Here is a 20,692-nt window from a genome sequence, read left to right as displayed (position 1 = left end):
TTAGTAGTGAAGTCTTGGGACACGCAGTTACACGGAGAAAGCAATGGATATCGAATGATACTTGGGATACTATAAAAAGAAGACAAAGGCAGAAATTGGTTGTTGAAAGATTTTAAGGATGTAATGAAAATTACAAGGAAGAGCATGCTAGGTATTTAAGTATTGATAGTGAGGTCAAAAAAAAACCAGGAATGACTGGAGAGAATATTTAGATAGTAAAGCAGAAGAGGCTCACAAAGCTATGATTTCAGGAAATGGCTATGGTGTAAGGATTGCTCATAGAATTATTAATGAAATCTCGACTTCGGCAAAGAAGAAGAAGCATATACCCATCAAAAAGAGAGATGGCAACAGAAGACGAAGAAAGACAACGTTTGATGAAACACGTCAGTGAGGTTATGAATAGGAGATATGAAGGGAATAATTTGACTGATATACGTGAAGTTGATGAAGACTTTGATGTTCTTATGAATTAATGCAGCGTATTTGAAGTCGGAGCTATCCTAAAAAAACTAGAGATGGAAAGGCGCGGGATACGATGGAATAACTGCCGAGATGATACTGGCGAAAATGAAATGACTTCCAGACTACTTACACCAAGATTATTTTGTAGAATGTGGCATGAGGACGCAAAACCTGATGAATGGGAGTTAAGAGTGCTGGCAAAAAAAAAAAAAAGGAGACCTAAACGATTGCAAAAAAAAAAAAAAAGGAGACCTAAACGATTCCAATATTTACAGAGGCATAGCGCTTACATCAGTTGTTATGAAAATATATGTATGCTCATTCTAAAGACTGGAGAGAAAGACTGATGAAAAGGTGAGAGATGAACAAGCAGGATTTAGAAAAGGTAGAAGTTGCACTTACCAAATTTTCATTCTGAGACACGTACAGCAATGCATAGAGTATAGAAAACCTCTTTTGATGGTGTTTGTGGACTATGAAAAAGCCTTTTATAGTGTTCACCGGCCAATTTTGTGGAGAGTCCTGCGTTATTATGGAATTCCTTTTAAATATGTAAATTTGATTAAGTCTGTTCATGAGCATAGCAAGTGCAAAGTTAATGTTAATGGAGTCTTATCAAATTAATTGCCAGTGATCATCGGAATGCTCCAAGGGAATGTTTTGTCACTTTTGATGTGTATCCTCCTCATGGATTTTATAATGCGTAGAACAGTCAAGAGATGGTGGAGAAAGTTTGGACTGGATTGGCGATAGGAATTTAGCAAACCTAGATTGTGCTGATGATGCTGTCCTTGTTAGCAGAACACCACAGGATTTGTAATGCTTGCTTACCAGAATGCTTGAAATATCACACGAGGTTGGGCTCAAGATAAAGAGAAGACAGAGATGATGAGAACGGAAGGGAAAAGGATTAATGAGGTAGAATTATTGAAGAATTTAGGAACAGGAGTTAAGGAAGACGTTCGAGAGAACTATCGACCACAGGGGGCACCTCAGCACTGGATCTAGTTGGCGATGATCACTATGCCTTCTTCTCCTGGAAGGACCTCCAACTAGGAACAGGACTTCCATGAGACGAACTCGACCCTGAACTCTCCAACAGGATCCAAGGAGTAGCCCTGACTTACACAGTCCAAGGCTGAGGCGGTGGAGGAGCCACACCCCAAGACTTCTGGAGGGTTGATGCAAGGGTATCAAACCAAGAAGGGAGTTCACCTCACTTCATGAAGTTCGAGGTTTTCTTAGGGAGTCCAGGAGGACAGAACTTCTCCTAGAAGGAACCCAAAAAGGTGCCTGTGTTGACCTAGGCAATAACCTCTAGGGGAACAGAAAATCCTCCTTCAAAAGGCAAAGAGGATGATCGGTACAGATAGGAACATTCACAAATTTATTGGGAGGTTCCTTGAACCCTTTGGGAAAGGATATGAGCCTATCACTAGAGGTGGAAGAAGCCAGAGGCAGAAGGGGAGGTGTTGGGACCATACTTGCTTGCGATTTTGATAACACTACTCTCAAATTGCTTGCGGAAATCGCCGATTCACACGTGAAATCGCGAGATTCACATGCTCGTTTCACAAGCAACAGGTGCCGATCATGAAGGTGGAGGCCATGAGGACTACTGTTGCACTGGAGAATCACTCATGCTGGCTGCAGTAGGTAACAAGAGCCTTTGAACGGGAGCAACCCGAAGCATTGGAGAACGTATTACTGCAGAGGATGGCGTCTGAAAGCGTCACATAGGTGAGTGCTTTGCTAAAGCGCCCCAGGCCGTAAAGGGTGCTGGGGGTAGCTTAGGTGGATGCCTGTCCGGTTGTTTTTCAACAGCAAGATCAGGTTCAGTCGGAGGTCGTTGATGAACATCTACATCGTGATCATGAAGGTTCTGTTCGTAATCGTGAGCGTTCTGTTCATGATTGGGATCATCTTGCTCACGATCTTGAATGGCGCAAAAGTCTAGAGTGCCTAGCTCGTGGTCATGAGTGTTGGCCTCTCGATCGTGAACGTCATCCTCATGGTCGTGATCATCGACCACGTGAACGCGAATGGTACCCTCGCAAGCATGAACATCGTCCTCGTTAATGTGAGCGTCACCCTCCCAAACACGAGCGTCATCCTCGTGATCTAGATCATTGCGATATAGAACATGAATGTTCAGACCTAGATCTGGAGTGTCTAGCTCGTGATCGGGATGACCGCTATTGCAAGCTTTAAGCTCGTGAAGTGGAACACCTTTTAAGAGAAGAGCACGAGATCGTGATGACCTTCGATCTCTCAGATGATCTTCAGATTGTCGCGAACCACGATCAGAATACGAGAGTCCAGAAGGACGAGAAGATGGAGAATCTCGCCCTCGAGAACGGCTAGCAGATGGAGCGCTGGCCGCATGAAGATCATCATCACCATTGGCTAGAGGATTCCTGTAGGAAGAAACAGAAGGCTGAGGATTAAGAGACGACAAAGTCCCTGGATGGAGAGCAGGATTGTTGTCAGTAGGAGGCCATTGGAGGGGTGAACACGACCAATCGCCACGTCCACGCGTGGAAGTGCCAGGAAAGGTTGACAGAGGGACATCGCACACAACCTGAGCATAAGATGTTGAAGGCTCTGGAGAAGAGTCCATCCTAGCCCCACGCTGATGGAGCTACAGCAATGCTTCCTTCGAAGTTGTAGCAGAAATCCCTAAGGATGGCCACACCCCTCAACACATCTACAAAGGAAAAAGGGTCCCCAGCAGCTGGAGGTCAAGGTGCTCCACTAAGGGAAGCAATGCCCCCCCCCCCCCCCCCCAGTATCCTGAGGTTGCCAAGGAGTTATCTAGTTTGATCTCCTGCTCAATCAGCCCCCGGGGGAAGGTGTATGAGAAGGAGATTTGGAAAGAGATTTGGGCGTACGGGAAGATGAGGATCTCGCTTTCTTTGCTCCTGAGTGAGAAAGATCACGCTTAGCCTACTTCTTCCTATGATATCCAAACTTCTCCAACTGGGAGGCAGGCCACTACCGACACTCGTCGCAGGCGAACCCTTCTCACAACAACGCCTCCTACAGTTTGAACACAAGGTATGAGGGTCGGTCTCAACCGACGACATGAAGGTACCTTCAAGCGGCACCCTCTCGACCAGTTCACGTTTGCATTGGAGCTTCAGGAAGAAGTCACAATCACATCTGAATAGAGAAAAAGCAAAGCAATTACAAAGTCAATGGCAAGCCTTAAGGAGGAGAGAGAAGACACATTTGCTCTCTACATGCCAAAAGAAAAAGGTGACATAGTTAAGAGTAGTGTGAGTAGATATAGGTGCCTGGGTACCCCCAGCACCCCCCTGCCTACCCACTCAGTGGTTAGCCAGGGTTGCCACCTCGCACTTTTTAGTCCAATGGGTACCTTCCAGCTTCGCAAATAGATAATCCAAATAAATAACGTAAGGTTTGTTAGTATGGGAACAAACACCACATTAAATTTTATAAGGCTAAACTATACAAAACTCAATGAAACACAACCACTTCGATCTTTCAATACATAACCTAACAATAAATAAACTGTCAATGAAATATATAATTAGAACAGACAGTTCAGTAATGCAATAATAAATGGAAATAGAGTAACAAAAATGTGGAACCTTGCCTTTAGGGTGAGGCGATGTCTGTTAAAGAAAGTTGTGCGGTAGAGGATGATGACAAATGGCAGAAAACATTAACAAGTGTCAGAAAAGATAAACACTTAACTTTACGAAACACATTAATAAATGGCAGAAAACATTAATACTTAACTTTACGAAACACATTAACAAATGGTAAAAAATATTAACCCTTAACTTTACAAAAAACTTGAAATTAATTTATTTTTTTTTATTTTTTGCCTTTCTAATTTTTTATTTCTTTTACTTTACGTTTTGTATTTTCTAAATTTGATAATTTTCCTCATCACTTCCACTTTTCTGTTTTTTTTGGGGGGGGGGTGTCACTTTGACCTTTACCTTGGCCTACTAGTATCGAAGACCTCTTTAATAAATAACTATCCGAGGAAGCTTGTTTCTGCCTGCTTCTCAAAATGTTCCGGAAACATTTATGTACTCAAGAGCACAACCTATGTGAACGTTTTCTGGGTGTCTCTTATCTACAAGAGTCACCAATTTATGGTAGCCAGCTAGAGCCTCCTTAATTTTTGCTGTTGTCAGGCGGTCATCCTCCTCCTTGTCGCTGCTAGAGAACTGTTCCTGAACGACGTTCAATTGCATGGCCTCCAGCTCCTTCAGGTCGTCCATTGTAAGCTCCTCTTGGTGCTCCTCGAGAAGCTCATTAATATCATCCTCATCGACTTCCAGACCCATGGCAGTTCTGAGTCTAACAATTTCTGCAACTTCAGGTTGAGCAACAAGTTCAGGATCATCAACTGATTAAGTTTCGGCTTCTGCTAGGCCTACGTAGAAGCCCTCGAAGTTTCGTGCAGAGACAGCATCGGGCTACAGCTTCTCCCACAAAGAGTTCAAGGTGTGCTTCGAAACCTCCCACCAAGGTACATCAATGAGTCTGAGGCATATTATAACATCAAAATGCTCCTTCCAAAATTCACACAGGGTGAGCTTTGTGCTGTTTTTATTTTGAAACATCTCTTGAAGAGATATTTCGTATAGAGCTTCTTAAAGCTGGAAATCGTTTGGTGGTTCATGGGCCGGAGAAGAGGGGTGGTATTTGGCAGAAGAACCTTGATGAAGGAATACTTCACTAGGATATATTCCTCGAGGCTAGGAGGGTGAGCCGGGGCATTGACCAACACCAGCAGGCATTTCAGAAGGAGGCGCTTCTCTTCCAAATAATTTTTCACAGTCGAGCCAAAACAAAGATTTACTCATTTGGTGAACAAGCATCTTGTTACCCAGGGTTTTTCATTAGCCCTCCATATCACCGGAAGCATATCCTTAAGCACTTTGTGGTCCTTGACTTTACAATCCACACTGGTGTTTGCACATAGAGCATGGGCAAACCTGTCCTTCATAAGCTTATGCCCAGGTGGCTTCTTCTCTTCCATCGTGATGTACGTCTGACCAGGCCTTGTCTTCCTAAAAAGCCCAGTTTCCTCACAGTTGAAGACTTGCTGGGGACTGTAGCCTTCCTTGACAGTCAACTCATCGAACGTCCTAACAAAGGCTTCGGCTGCTAACGTGTCCGAGCTGGCAGCCTCCCCATTCTGCACACAGAATCAATGCCAGATCGCCTCTTAAATTTTTCAAACCACCCCTGAAAAGCCTTGAACTCTGGGGGTGCCTGCTACGATGTCCCTTCTCCTACATCGTCTTCGGCCTGAGCACACATGATATCATAGAAAATGGTGCTGGCCTTCTGGCAGATTATTGTCTCGGTGATCGTGTCTCCAGCGATTTCCTCATCCTTAATCCAAAAGAGAAGCAGTCTCTCCATCTCATCATTGACGTTGCTCTTCTTGCTGGAGAAAATAGTTATGCCCTTAGAAGGTGTTGCTGCTTTGATGGCTTCCTTCTGTTTAAGGATGGTTCCTATCATCAACAGCTTTTGACCATATTCCTTAGCGATCACTCTTAACCACATGCCAGCCTCATACTTCTTGATTATCTCAAGTTTTGTATACATAGAGGCTAGCATGTGGTTAAGTGTGATCACTAAGAAATACGGCTGAAATCCGTTGACTAAGGCGCCATCCTTAAGCAGAAGAAAGTCATTAAAGCAGCAACACCTTTCAAGGGCATGACTGTCTTTTCTAGTAAGAGGATCCATGTCCATGACGAGATTAGGAGACAGCTTCTCTTCTGGATTAAGGACAAGGAAATCGCTCGAGACCTAATCACTGAGGCGATAATCTGCCACAAGGCCAGCATCATTTTCGGTGATCTCGTGAGTGCTCAGGCCAAAGACGATGCAGGAGAAGGGACATCGTAGCAGGCGCCCCCAGAGTTCAAGGCTTCACACAGGTGGTTTAAAAAAAATCAAGAGACAGTGGTGGGGCATAGGGAGACTGACAGCTCAAACACAAAAAAGGCCATAATCTTTGTTAAGACATTCATTGAGTTGACTCTCCAGAAAGGATACAGTCCCCAGCAAATCTTCAACTGTGACGGAACTGGGCTCTCTTGGAAAAAAATGCCTTGTCAGACTTAATCACGGTGGAAGAGAAGAAGCTCCCTGGCCATTAGCCTATGAAGGACAGGCTTACACTTGCACTCTGTGCTAATGCCAGTGGGGATTGTAAGGTTAAGCCCCTACTGGTGTATCATTCAGGTAAAATTCTCTGGTATATCACTTGCGGGAAATATCCCAAGTAGAAGCTACCTAGAGGAACTTCAATCAGGACGACATGGCTATCTCACCCAAAAATAGATTTTTCCTATGTCAAAACTCTTTTTTGGGTGAGATAGCCATGTCTTCCTGATGGAAGTTCTTCTAGGCAGCATTCTACTTGGGATATTTCTGCGAGTGATATACCAGAGAATTTTACCTGTAGAGGTATGACAGGGTTACTATCCCCGAAGTGAATATCCAAAAAGATATCGTGTATATAACAGGGAAGTGTTTGAAAAAGCCTCGGCTATCCTTCCCCGAATAGAGTTAACATTGTCTAGAAGGATATGGGATAGGATTGGATACATGGGAGACCCATTAGAACTCCTATATCAATGTGTTACTGTAACACATACGATGGTTTGCCATTTCAGCAGCAGCCATCAAAAGCAACATGGCCTTACATTGAGATTTGGTACGGGGTGAAAAGTAACGGTGTAGTGATTTGTGGACTGTGGCCAGATGCAGCAAGCAAACTGCCTATTGTCTAAATGCCGACCACACTCCAATCTGGGCAAAAAGTAAATAGTCAAGGCTGAACTGGGCACTGGGCACCACCCCTTGATTTTATACTGGGCAAGGGGACCCAGCTAGAACCTTACTTCACTCTTGTCTTCTCTTGTATTGAGCTTGCTGAATAAACACATAGCATGACCATTGATTTGATTCTGGAAAAATCAGAAGACATTATGAATAGCTTGAATCTCAGGTCAGATTTTATAAACATATCAGTTGATACAAAAAATAAAATATAATTGGTGTAGTGGAAAGAAAAGCTGTTTACAAAAAACATGAAAAATGTTTATTTTGAGAAAGAGAAAAAAATGGATACATTTAAGATTAAATCCAGGTCTTCAACATTAAATGAACGTTAACCAGTAATAACTAGACTAAAAATGAAAGAATAAAAAAATAAGACAAATAATTCGGTTAACAATAAAATTTTTGTCAAATTTTAATAATTTATATTGAAAAAGAATTAGTCTCCCTTTACACTCAAGCCTCACAATAAGAAGATAAAAAGAAGATTTGATAAGCCGAAAAAGAAAAAGAAATATTCACTTGCAGGACACTCATATGAGTTCCATATACAAAAACAACATATAATATATTATACCATATAGATGGATCTGTATACAAATTTTAACGGGGCTGTGGGCCAAAGAACAATGAGCATCATTTGACTTGAAAAATCATTAATGTTCATTTCACCAACACCTCATTCAAGGAATTATTTGCATGTTCTCTGTAGGCTTTTTTTATCCTGTACTTGTTTATTCTCTTTGTCCTTTTTTTTTTTTTTTTTTGGCTGATGTTCCAACATCTTGCTCCTGTTCAATTGACGGCTCCACGGTGTCGTCTTCAGTTGACAAGCACCGTCATATCCTTTCCCCACTAATTTGCACCATGGTACAAGCTAAGCCTTGTCATTAATAGGCTAACTGTAAACAATGACTTTTTGCCTCCAAGGGCCTGTTGCCATATTCTAGCGTACCGCACACCACACTAAATAGAAGGCCGTTGTACAAGAGAACTACAGTATCAGACACACATAGGTTACTGTCTTTTATTACACATGCCTTCAAATGACTTTTTCACTGAAAGGTCCAATTACTGTATATGCAGTGTCCTGGGTCAACACACCCTTCTGTCTTTGTTTTTTCTGGGGACCTCGGGTAAGGAAAATATCACTATACGACCAACACCAAGAAACCAGGCTAGTGTCACAATTTCCAAGCATGACAAGATAAATTTTACTATACATTCCCCGCTGCGTGCAGGGCATCATCACTCTGTATTAAAAAGGAAAAAATTTGAGCAAGGGACTGATGATAAGACAAATTAAACAGTATAAAAAATACAAATTCAGTATACATCTAACAAAAACAATGAAGATTGAATAAGTACAGTAATGAATCTAGAAATAATTTGTATTTTTCCACAACTGGCAGGTCCATCAGGACAACATAGCTATCTCACCCAAAAAAAATTTATTTTCCTTCGTCAAAATTCCCTTTTTGGGCTCAAGTCATGTCGTCCTGATGCAAATGTACCAGAGAATTAAAATATTCTCAGCTGTGGCTTATGAGAATTTAACCATGTAATTGCTTTTTTGGGCTCAGGCCATGTCGTCCTGATGGAAGTTCCTTTAGGGTAGCTTCCTAGGGTATATTTGACTACGGTGATATTCCCAGAGAATTTACCTTAAGGTATCCAGAATTCTAACTCCTGGAGCGAATATCCCTAAATAAACTTAACATGGGATATTGCATAATATCAGAGGACATATTCTTGACACGCCACATAGCAATCTTCACCCCGAATAGAATTAACACTTCGAGGAGTCAAAGTGGCAAGAAAACGAAAAACGAGAATGAAAGGAGAGCCGTTAATAAGGTACCTCTCCTATCCCGCTTCGAGTGTGTATACAATGCCGCCGACGGCGCCATCTTCATTCCTTTTTCCGTAGCTCAACAACTCGGTGTTTATCCCTGTGTTTTCTCGTGAATCTTGGAATATTTCAACTTTATGATGCTTTCTCCAGCCTCTTCTGCCTCTAGAAAGTTGAGTATTATCTTTATTATGTATAAATGTAAGCTCTTGGTCTTTTGAAATAAATCGAAAGCGATATTAACGTTTACAAGAGCTGTTGCCTACCAGAGGCATCCTGGACGCTGTCGCTCGCCATGCATGAGTCATTTAGTTAGCCAGAGCGATGTTCCCGGTCCTTATGCTTTAACCCTGGATAGGTACGGTGGGTCGTTTGCGACCCCGAGCGTCAAAAAAAAACAGGTTTTTCTCACGTGACTCACCCCCGTGACTGAATTTGTGGGTGATCGACCTGCAGGAGGTGTCTCCCCTACACGCTCTAGTAGTGTCCAGATGTGCATTGCTGTAGCTGTACTCCTTCCCCGATTTCTGAGATGCGTCGGGGTCGTTCGCGTCCGAGTTTACCCTTCTAGGGTAGTTTGCATAATTATCAAAGTTATTACGTATTATGAAATTGTCGTAGAATGGTGCAACTTGTATAGGTTATCAGTTGTGGAAAGTCTTGGTGGATTGTTTGGCTACCATGTGCATGTTTTTTTTTTTAGTTAAAATGTCGTTCATCACCACGAGGACCATTTTACCGCGAGTGCCCCTTTTTCATTTTTTTTCATTTTTTTGCCAAGTCATTTTTCCGTAAGATATTGCCAAATAGTGTCGTAAAACTTTTGCTTGTTTAGTGTTGGAAAGTGTGTCTAGATGATCTGGCTACCCATGCATGACTTTGTTTTTGTCAGAATCGACGTAGTTATTGGTATATTGGGTATTTAACTGCGGTTACCAATTTCTGTTTTTTTTTCAATATTTGTAAAAATTACTACGTAGTAAGGAATTGCCGTATATTATTCATTTTTTTTTCATGTTTATGTGTTAGAAAGTGTGCCTTGATGGTTGGGCTAACACGTGCATGTCTTTTTTTTTATCTGAGATGTCGTATATTAGAATGTCGGGCATTTTACCGCGAGTGTCCCTTTTTCATTTTTTTGCCAAGTCATTTTTCCGTAAGATATTGCGAAATAGTGTCGTAAAACTTTTGCTTGTTTAGTGTTGGAAAGTGTGTCTAGATGATCTGGCTACCCATGCATGATTTTGTTTTTGTCAGATACGACGTAGTTATTGGTATATTGGGTATTTAACTGCGGTTGCCAATTTCTGTTTTTTTTCAATATTTGTAAAAATTTACTACGTAGTAAGGAATTGCCGTATATTATTGATTTTTTTTTCATGTTTATGTGTTAGAAAGTGTGCCTTGATGGTTGGGCTAACACGTGCATGTCTTTTTTTTTATCTGAGATGCCGTATATTAGAATGTTGGGCATTTTTCCGCGAGTGCCCCTTATTATTTGTTTTGCATTTTTTTGCTTAGTCATGTTACCGTAAGGAATTGGCAAGTAGTGTCGCAAAACTTATATTTTTATAGTGTTGGAAAGTGTTTCTAGATGATCTGGCTACCCATGCCTATTTTTTTTTTAGCCAGATATGGCGTATATATAAGTATGTGTTCGATTTTCCTGTGATTGCCATTTTTTCGTTTTTTCCCATTTCTTTCAAAATTACTACGTACTAAGGAACTATCACAGAGTAATATTTCATTTATATGTTTATTTGTCGGAAAATATGCCTTGATGGTTTGCCTAGCACGTGGCTGAAATTTTTTTTTCTGAAATGCCGTATATTAGAATGGCCATTTTTCCACGAGTGCCCCATTTTATTTGTTTTGCATTTTTTTGCTTAGTCATGTTACCGTAAGGAATTGGCAAGTAGTGTCGCAAAACTTATAATTTTATAGTGTTGGAAAGTGTTTCTAGATGATCTGGCTACCCATGCCTATCTTCTTTTTTTAGCCAGATATGGCGTATATATAGGTATGTGTTCGATTTTCCTCTGATTGCCATTTTTTCGTTTTTTCCCATTTCTTTCAAAATTACTACGTACTAAGGAACTATCACAGAGTAATTATTCATTTAGATGTTTATTTGTCGGAAAATGTGCCTTGATGGTTTGCCTAGCACGTGGCTGAATTTTTTTTTTCTGAAATGCCGTATATTAGAATGTTAGCCATTTTTCCTCGAGTGCCCCTTTTTATTTGTTTTGCATTTTTTTGCTTAGTCATGTTACCGTAAGGAATTGGCAAGTAGTGTCGCAAAACTTATATTTTTATAGTGTTGGAAAGTGTTTCTAGATGATCTGGCTACCCATGCCTATCTTTTTTTTAGCCAGATATGGCGTATATATAGGTATGTGTTCGATTTTCCGGTGATTGCCATTTTTTCGTTTTTTCCCAATTCTTTCAAAATTACTACGTACTAAGGAACTATCACAGAGTAATGATTCCTCTAGATGTTTATTTGTCGGAAAATTTTGTTTACTTTTTTTTTGATTGAATATCATCAAATTTTTTTAGCTAAAATATTATATTGTTTTACATTTTTTTTTTCGATTTTATTTCCCCTCAAAAAAATTTTTTTGGGTCAGAATTTTAATTTTATAGTCGTAAAATAATCGACAATTATCCAGCAACCCACCATACAATTTTTATGCATATCCAATAATAATTAGATTAGTAAATAACACCTTGAAATTGACATACCCTTCCTACATTTCAAGTGGCAGATTAGGGAGTCTGAGTCAGTGTGGTTGGCGGCCATTTTGTGGACATATCCGAAGCGTAAGCTGCCCTATCTATATATATTCTTGTTCCCTATAGAATTTGTGATATTTTGGTATATTTTTACCTGCATAAATATCATATTATATATTAAATATATGTATTTTTTTACGGAATTTCTAAGTACTCAAAAAATTACCTTTAGATATGGCCCCTGATATAAATGTAATTTACAAAATAATGAAGATTTTTTTACATATTTCTATTTTAGGATAACATATGTTTATTCCCTAAAAAAATTAGCCACTTCCTATTTCATTTGGGTACCCAAAAAAATTCATGAAATTTGGACAAATTTTTTTGGCCAAAAAAAGTTACCCTTTTTTTCTCATTTCAGATCTTCACCTCCATGGGTCTGACTTCATCCAAAATACATCAAGATGTGTCCTAAACATTCAAGAATCAATTCCTAAAAGGATTTGTGTATATATGTATAAACTTTTTTTTTATGAATTTTTATGTCAGGTCTTTTTTTTTTTCTACTTAATTTTTTAAAATATTTATAATAAATAGTTTTTCTGCAGATGAGTAGTATTTATCTATACAGTTGTTTTAAGCATTCATTGAAGTTTTTTTTGGCAAAAGAAAAAAGGAGGTTACTGCAAAAACTGATTTTTCAAGAATTTTTTTTGGCGTCGGGGTCGTTCGCGTCCGAGTATACCCTTAAAGGGGTGTCCGAGGACCGTACCTATCCAGGGTTAATAATTCCAGCTATTTAGCTTTACAATAGGAATTCTTTATATGATGCCGTTAGTATTTCAGTTTTGGCGATTGAGGTAATCGATTCTAATCCTACGCTAGGCTTTGTAGCCTAAGCGTTTGGCCCTAGTACTTTCATGCATAATATACAGATTTCCGAGTGTTTTAAAATTTAATGAAGCTATAGGCTGTTTTATACATATAAGATATTGTTGATATTTTCTTCCAAGATTGTATACGAGAGAGTTTTGGTGATTTAGGTAATCGATTCTCTCTGCGCCTAGGCTAGTAGCCTATGGAGCTTTAGTATACTTTCACACACTCCCCGGTTGCTCTTTTCTCCTTGGAGATTAAGTGCAATCCCTTTTCCCTCTGTATTAAGCCTAAGGCTTAACCCTAATGGTTTATCTGAATAAACATTTAGATATAACTATATTAGGGTGTTTCTGTTCTATTCCTGTAACCAGAGAATCTGGCTTCAGGGGTGGGCAGAACATCAGAGTATTTAGTCTGGGGTCTGTTTCTTTCTAGCATAGAGAATGAGATTCCTTTGCTAAGTTAGGAGCAGACATAGGAGGCATAGCCTCCCTAGACCACATCTGAAGGTTTCTGTACGAGATGATTCCTTCTTCTAGTGATCTAGCAGACTAGTCCAGTGTTGTTGTTCTCGGATTGAAGGATAAGATTCTTCTTTTCCTTGTGAATAACAACATCAAACTTTGTTTTAGTATTGAGTGAGGTGGCAAGTATTGCTGACCTCCCTCCCATGATAATCCCTAGGCTAGGATGAGCTTTCTTGGCCGTCGGATGATCTCATACTACAGCAGAGTTTGTAGGACCCTCTTCTCCCTTTCCCCCCTATCCTTAGTAATGGCCTAGCTATTACATCTCTTGGCCATCGTTCTACATTTGTACCTAGTGTAGGTTAAGATGTGGAATTGGCTCAGTCCTTTGCCGGCCGGCAAGATTGTGCCGGCCGGCAAGATTATGCCGGCCGGCAGAGGCCTAACTTCTGTAAAGTGTTCCCCAGACCTCCCTTGGTCTTACATTCATGTCTGTCAGTAGAGCCCGGCAGGCAATGGATAGAAGGAAGCCTGAATTTTACATTCTCCCCTTCCTTATGTTCACTCTTTCTGGATGGAGGGCTGTAAGGCAGTGCCATCTTATATCCTTACTGTACATCCATTCTGTTTTCCTTTTAGTGTATGTACCCCTAGCCCGGCTGTCGGCTTAAGTGGCCGGCAGCCGGGCAGGTGGAAGTTCTCTGGTTCTTTTTACTACCGGCCGGCATAGGTAGCCTACCATTGCTGGCCGGCAACAGAAGCACACCATAAGATCTGCCGGCTGCTACGATTAGCGGCCGGCAGCCGGGTGCTAGTGTTTATAGTTGCCGGCCGGCAGAGACTGCCGACCGGCACACACAACTGAACCAGCAATCTTCCGCCCAGTAGTCTAAAGGTAGTATACCTTGGAACTATATTAAGGTACGTGCCAGCCAGCAGGTGTTTATATTGTATACTGTACAGTAGCCAGTATTTTTACAGTATAGTATATACTGCATGGAGAAAACTATAGTATAAAATATAATGTAACACTAAGTTCTTCCAACATACTTGTACATCCTTTTGTTGAGACCGTACAGATGAAGAAAGTGAGTTCTTTCTCTATTAATTATCCAGTATATTAAAATTCTTTATAATGGTGTGAGCTACACCTATATCTTCCTCTGGAAATATCTTGAAGGTTATTCTAGAATAAGATTTAACCAAAATTTTATTATCTGGAAGGTTACAGTAATTGGCTGGACAGGAAATACAAGTGTGTGTCTTTCCTTCTTTCCTTTCTAGCTTAGTTATTTTAAGCTATATATATAGTAACATTAGTTATCCAGTGATATGTTTTTCACTTGATACTCATGGAATTTCTTCTCTTTACAGGAGGACCATCCGAAGTGCGGGAGCATGTTCTGCAACGTCCACAGCAAAAACTTCTGTGGACATGAGTTGTGCAGGAGGCACGCACCATGCGCAGTCTCCAAAGGTGATCTCCGGTATTGGGACCCTCAGGTATGTACGATTTGCACTAACGTGATTACTGAGGCATTTGACGCCCCTAAGTCGGTGGAGTCAAGGGACGCAGCTAGGGAAAAGCTTCGAACCTGGGCGAGGGGCTTCCAGAAGAATACTTCTGGCCCCTATCTTCCAAGCGAGAAGATGAGGGCTTATCTTTTTCCTAAGGCATCAGCGGATGCAGTGATTCCTCAGCCTCATGCAGAGATACCATTAGGTCAGATTCCGGTTGATTCTGAAGTCTTGGACGCCCTACAAGACATCCAACTGGACGATAGGATGTCTGAGGTGTCTGAGTACACTGAAAAGGACCTTCTGGCAGAAGACCAAGAAGAGGAGCTGACCCAGGCTCCGGATACTGAGGAGGAAGAAATCGACGAGGGGTCGGTTACATTGGTTCAGGCCCCTCAACCTGTTCCCTCAACATCGTCTGCTATCCCAGATGATCTGGGATGGACTCCCTCTTCCATCGTTGAAACGATTCAACAGATGCAGAAGAAGAATGATGAAAAGGAAGCTGCAATGAAGTTGGAGATGCGGAGATTTGCAGCATCACGTGGGCTTCAGAAGAAGCTCAACGTGAAGGATCTTCCTTTGTGCTCAGATGCTAATCCTTGGAGGTATGCCGAGCACATGCCTATGACAACTAGGAACATTGTCATATCGGAGAAGTTGGTTTCAATTCCCTTTGAAGAAGTGGAATTCTGGCCCAACAAGGAGTCTTACCCGGACAGCTATGTCCGTCTTAGGAAGGAGCCAGCCTCAAAGGAAGAGATGGAGCCGAAGGAGGTCATAGTTTTTTACCATAGTAAAGCACAGGCTTTACTATCGAGCTCAATGAAAGAGAGGGGCTTCACAAACTCAAAGGTAAATGCTTTGAGTAAGAAGCATCCTTCCTTTGTGGCTTCTCCTACCAGAGCCTTTCCCTTTATGGAGAAGGGATTTAAAGCTGCCTTGAAAGCGGTTGAGGCCGGGAAACCATGTCCCTCCTTGGAGGAATGTAAACCTCTGTCCCTGACCTTACCCATGGACCAGAAAGACTGGAAGAACGTCCATCTTACTTTCTCAGTCGGGAAGTTGGAAGCCGATATTGCCGGACGTCAGTTCGGTGAAGACCTTCCAAAGCTGTCAGATATACTCTTGCGCAGGGAGCAAGAGACAAAAGAGAGACTTGCTGCATCGATGCCATTACAAACGACTCTGGAAACGATGGCAAGTGACCCCAAAGTCCAAGATATGTCTATGGTAGTGGCCAAAACCCATCTGGCTACAGTAACAAAGGACCTCTACAATTTCATCAAAGCTAGGAGAGCTTGTAGAGAGTTCGTGTTCGCCTCAGCTGCAGTGAGGCACGAACCGAGGAAACTGATCTCCTCTTGCATATGGGGTAAAGACCTCTTCCCTAGCGAAGTGGTCAAAGAGGTAGTGGATAAGGCCGCCACAGAGAATAGAAACCTTCTCCAGAAGTGGAGCCTAACTCTTAAAAGGAAGGTCCCCATCCTAAAAGGAAGACTAAGAAACCTAGGCCATCCTCTCGGCCAGCCAAACCTTATAGGCAGCAACAGCAACAACTTCCCATGACTGCAGTGCCTCAGATGGTGGCACAAACCCCAACCACGTACCAGTTGGTACCTCAAGCCGTGACAACTCAGTCACCGGCATTTAACCCAGCATTCGAAAGGCAGACAACTACCTTTCGCCCAAGAGCTAGAGGAACAGCCAGAGGTTCATCTAGACGCCCTTCAAGAGGAAGGGGGTTCAGGGGAGGACGAGGTCAAGGAGGCAAGGCCTCAGGTCAACAACAGCAGAAGTGAAACGCTTCCGGTGGGAGGGAGACTTCATCTTTTTCGGGATCGTTGGACCTTCGACCCCTGGCCCCACAGCCTAATCAAGAATGGACTGGGTTGGAGCTGGTACAGTACTCCACCTCCGTTCCCACAATTCTTCCAACACTCTACCCCTGTTCTGGAAGAATATATTCAAGAACTCTTGGAGAAAAGAGTAATTCGAAGGGTAAAGTCCATCAAGTTCCAAGGAAGGCTGTTTTGTGTTCCAAAGAAGGACTCAGAAAAACTCAGAGTCATTCTGTACTTGTCGCCACTCAACAAGTTCATAGTAAACTACAAGTTCAGGATGTTGACACTTCAACACATAAGGACCTTACTACCCAAACGGGCATTTACCATTTCTATAGACTTATCAGACGCTTATTGGCATATTCCAATCAGTCGTCACCTCTCCTCCTACCTAAGGTTCAAGCTACAACGAAGACTCTATGCCTTCAGAGCCATACCATTCGGGCTAAACAGAGCCCCAAGAATTTTCACGAAGCTTGCGAACGCAGCTCTCCAACAATTAGGCCTAAAGGGAATCCAAGTAGTGGCCTACTTGGACGACTGGCTGGTGTGGGTAGCATATAGGACAGAATGCATGCAAGTTTCCCAACAGGTGATCCAGTTCCTGGAACATCTAGGATTCAAGATCAACAGAAAAAAGTCTCGACTTTCTCCATCTCAAAAGTTTCAGTGGTTGGGAATCCACTGGGACTTACTGTCACACCAACTTTCCATCCCTGTAAAGAAGAGGAAAGAAATAGCAGGTTCTGTCAAGAGACTACTAGAATCCAAAAGGATATCAAGACGCGAACAGGAAAGAGTGCTGGGCTCTCTTCAGTTTACCTCAGTAACAGACCCAGTGCTAAGAGCACAGCTAAAGGATGCAACCGGAGTTTGGAGAAAATATGCATCAAACGCGCGAAGAGATCTAATAAGACCAATACCGACTTGTCTGCGAACGATTCTCAAGCCGTGGTCCAAAGCCAAGCAACTGAAGAAATCGGTACTTCTTCAGCCACCTCCCCCCTCAATGACTATTCATACAGACACTTCGAAAGAAGGATGGGGAGGTCATTCTCACCAGAAGAAATTCCAAGGAACTTGGTCCAACCTATTCAAGAAGTTTCACATAAACTTTCTGGAAGCCATGGCAGTACTTCTTACATTGAAGAAAGTTTCTCCTCGCCACTCGATCCACATAAGATTGGTACTAGACAGCGAGGTGATAGTGAGATGCCTGAATCGACAAGGATCGAGGTCACCTCAAATCAACCAAGTGATGTTGGCCATCTTCCGGCTACCGGAAAAGAAGGGATGGCACTTGTCAGCAGTTCACCTTCAAGGAGTCGGCAATGTGACGGCGGACGCTCTATCCAGGCTCACGCCGATAGAGTCAGAATGGTCCCTGGACGCAGGATCATTCTCTTTCATCTTGAGTTAAATCCCGGAACTGCAGATAGACCTCTTTGCGACAAAGGACAACAAGAAGTTACATCTTTACGTGTCCCCGTACGAGGATCCTTTAGCGGAAGCAGTGGACGCTATGTCCCTCGACAGGAACAGATGGTCCAGGATTTACCTGTTCCCTCTGCACAATCTTCTACTGAGGGTCCTCAACAAACTGAGATCTTTCAAGGGGAAAGCAGCAATAGTGGTTCACATGTGGCCGAACAGCGTTTGGTTCCCTCTGGCATTAGAACTACAGCTGAAGTTTCTACCGCTAGCGTATCCAGTTTTGACTCAGCGAGTTAAGAAGTCGACTGTCTGCGCTTCATCACAAAAAACCCAGAACCTGCAGCTCATGATTTTCTCTCTCTAGCGGTGAGAAAAAGATTCGGGATATCAAGAGACAGTATAGACTTTTTAGAGGAATATAAGTCCAAATTTACCAGAAGACAATATGAGTCATCATGGAGGAAGTGGGTGTCCTTTGTCAAGGTGAAGAATCCACAAAAGATCTCGACAGACTTCTGCTTATCATTCTTCATCCACCTCCATGGTCAAGGTTTAGCAGCCAACACAATATCAACGTGTTAGTCCGCCTTGACAAGACCTATTCTATGTCTTCCAGGTCGACCTCTCTAATGACATTTTTAACAAAATTCCGAAGGCCTATGCTAGGCTCAGACCATCAGCACCTCCGAAACCCATTTCAGGGTCTTTGGATAAGGTTCTTCATTTTGCTTCAATGATGAATAATGAGGAGTGTGCTTTAAAGGATTTGACCCAAAAAGTTATATTTCTGTTTGCACTCGCTTCGGGGGCTAGAGTTAGTGAAATAGTAGCCCTCTCGAGAGAGGAAGGTCATGTTCAGTTCTTAGATGGGGGAGAACTAAACCTTTTTCCGGACCCAATGTTTCTTGCCAAGAACGAGCTACCCACCAATAGGTGGGGTCCCTGGAGAATCTGCCCTCTGAAAGAAGATGCATCTCTATGTCCAGTGGAGTGCCTAAAGGTCTATCTTCGTAGAACTTCAGACTTTATGGGAGGTCAGCTGTTTAGGGGACAAACATCAGGCTCAAATTTATCTCTGAAGCAACTAAGGGCGAAAATCACCTATTTTATTCGCAGAGCGGATCCAGATAGTACACCCGCAGGTCATGATCCGAGAAAAGTTGCCTCTTCCATAAATTTCTTTAATAATATGGATTTCGAACATCTTCGCTCATACACTGGCTGAAAGTCATCCAGAGTATTCTTTAAACACTATGCGAAGCAAGTGGAGCAACTGAAGAGGTTTGTGGTGGCAGTAGGTAGTGTCGTTAAAACTGCTGTTTAATTCTGCGAGGAACAGTGAAATTAATTGGGATGATTAATTCAAGGGTGGGTGTGTAGTCACGGACTGTTTCTACAGACTAAGCGTTAGGCCACTAAGGTGTCCTTGTTAACTGTTCCATAAACAAAGGTGAACCAAGCATAAGTGCAGACACGTGTGCCAAGCGTTTCTGACGCTAGTGTGATTGAGTAGTAAGACAGACTATGATAATAATATTAATTTTCGATATTAAAAGTGGCGCATATATGTTTTTTTCTTTCAGATGAAACAATATTTTCTGTTTACTGTGATCCTTATGCTTATTTATTGGTTCATCCACATCTTATAATTTTATAATAGTCGATTAAACTATATATTTTTATTGATTGTCAATAAACTAGTTCTTTGTGAACCTTGTGTCTTATTCGCCTATGTCATTTTACTAGAAAATGGTTTAGCATTACTTTAAAACTATGGATAATTTTACCATGAATAGTCCTAAAAGATTGTTCCTTGCTACAAGCAAACATTCATTGGTTTATGCTTTCCCCAAGTAGGAAAGACTTCATACCCTATAGGGATGGTGGTGGATATGCAAAATTTATTCCTATACGGATATAAACCTTTGTTCAATCCAGTGATAAGAACGGGCACACCGGGGGACTTGTCGGTATTTCATACTGACATTGGTGGTTCTTATACAAACTTTGCTTTATAACATAGAGGGTGAGACTGCTATAATGGCTTGTCTGTTAGTCATCCATAGGTATATGTACTCCTCGAGACTTTTTCCAGAGTCTAGTATGACTCTTCCCTATAGGGGGCAGGAAGCACTAACATGGTTTATGCTTAGATGAAATGATGTATGACGGTAACATCATAGGTCTCTAGGTCTATGCTGACCAGGAAATACTTTCTGGAGAGTACGGCACGATTTGAGAATCCACAGATACAGTAATGCTCTGGTATACCTCCATCAGGACAACATAGCCTGAGCCCAAAAAACAGATTTTGAGCGAAGCGAAAAATCTATTTTTGGGTGAGATAGCCATGTCATCCTGATGGACCCGCCCTTCCTTTTTAATAAAAAGGGCTATAGGACCCCTCCCTATAATGCAGTATCTGTAGCACCTCGTGTATCGCTACAAGGAATGAAGATGGCGCCGTCGGCGGCATTGTATACACACTCGAAGCGGGATAGGAGAGGTACCTTATTAATGGCTCTCCTTTCATTCTCGTTTTTTGTTTTCTTGCCACTTTGACTCCTCAAAGTGTTAATTCTATTCGGGGTGTAGATTGCTATGTGGCGTGTCAAGAATACGTCCTCTGATATTATGCGATATCCCAT

At 41.9% G+C, this 20,692-nt stretch overlaps 1 protein-coding gene across 1 annotated transcript; it reads right to left on the bottom strand.

Moving 5' to 3' along the window:
* Window positions 1–5,308: 5,308 nt before the first annotated feature.
* On the bottom strand, window positions 5,309–6,216 carry LOC137659887 (tigger transposable element-derived protein 1-like). The gene is made up of 2 exons (XM_068394664.1): window positions 5,749–6,216; window positions 5,309–5,647 (listed from the first exon to the last, which is right to left on the bottom strand). Exons 1-2 carry the CDS (start codon window positions 6,214–6,216, stop codon window positions 5,309–5,311), a joined length of 807 nt encoding a protein of 268 aa, XP_068250765.1.
* Between the last annotated feature and the right edge of the window lie 14,476 nt (window positions 6,217–20,692).

The sequence above is a fragment of the Palaemon carinicauda genome, chromosome 20 (assembly GCF_036898095.1).
Source record: "Palaemon carinicauda isolate YSFRI2023 chromosome 20, ASM3689809v2, whole genome shotgun sequence".
NCBI lineage: Eukaryota > Metazoa > Arthropoda > Malacostraca > Decapoda > Palaemonidae > Palaemon > Palaemon carinicauda.
Note: the sequence above shows the minus strand (reverse complement) of the source record. Positions and strands in the feature narration are given on the sequence as shown.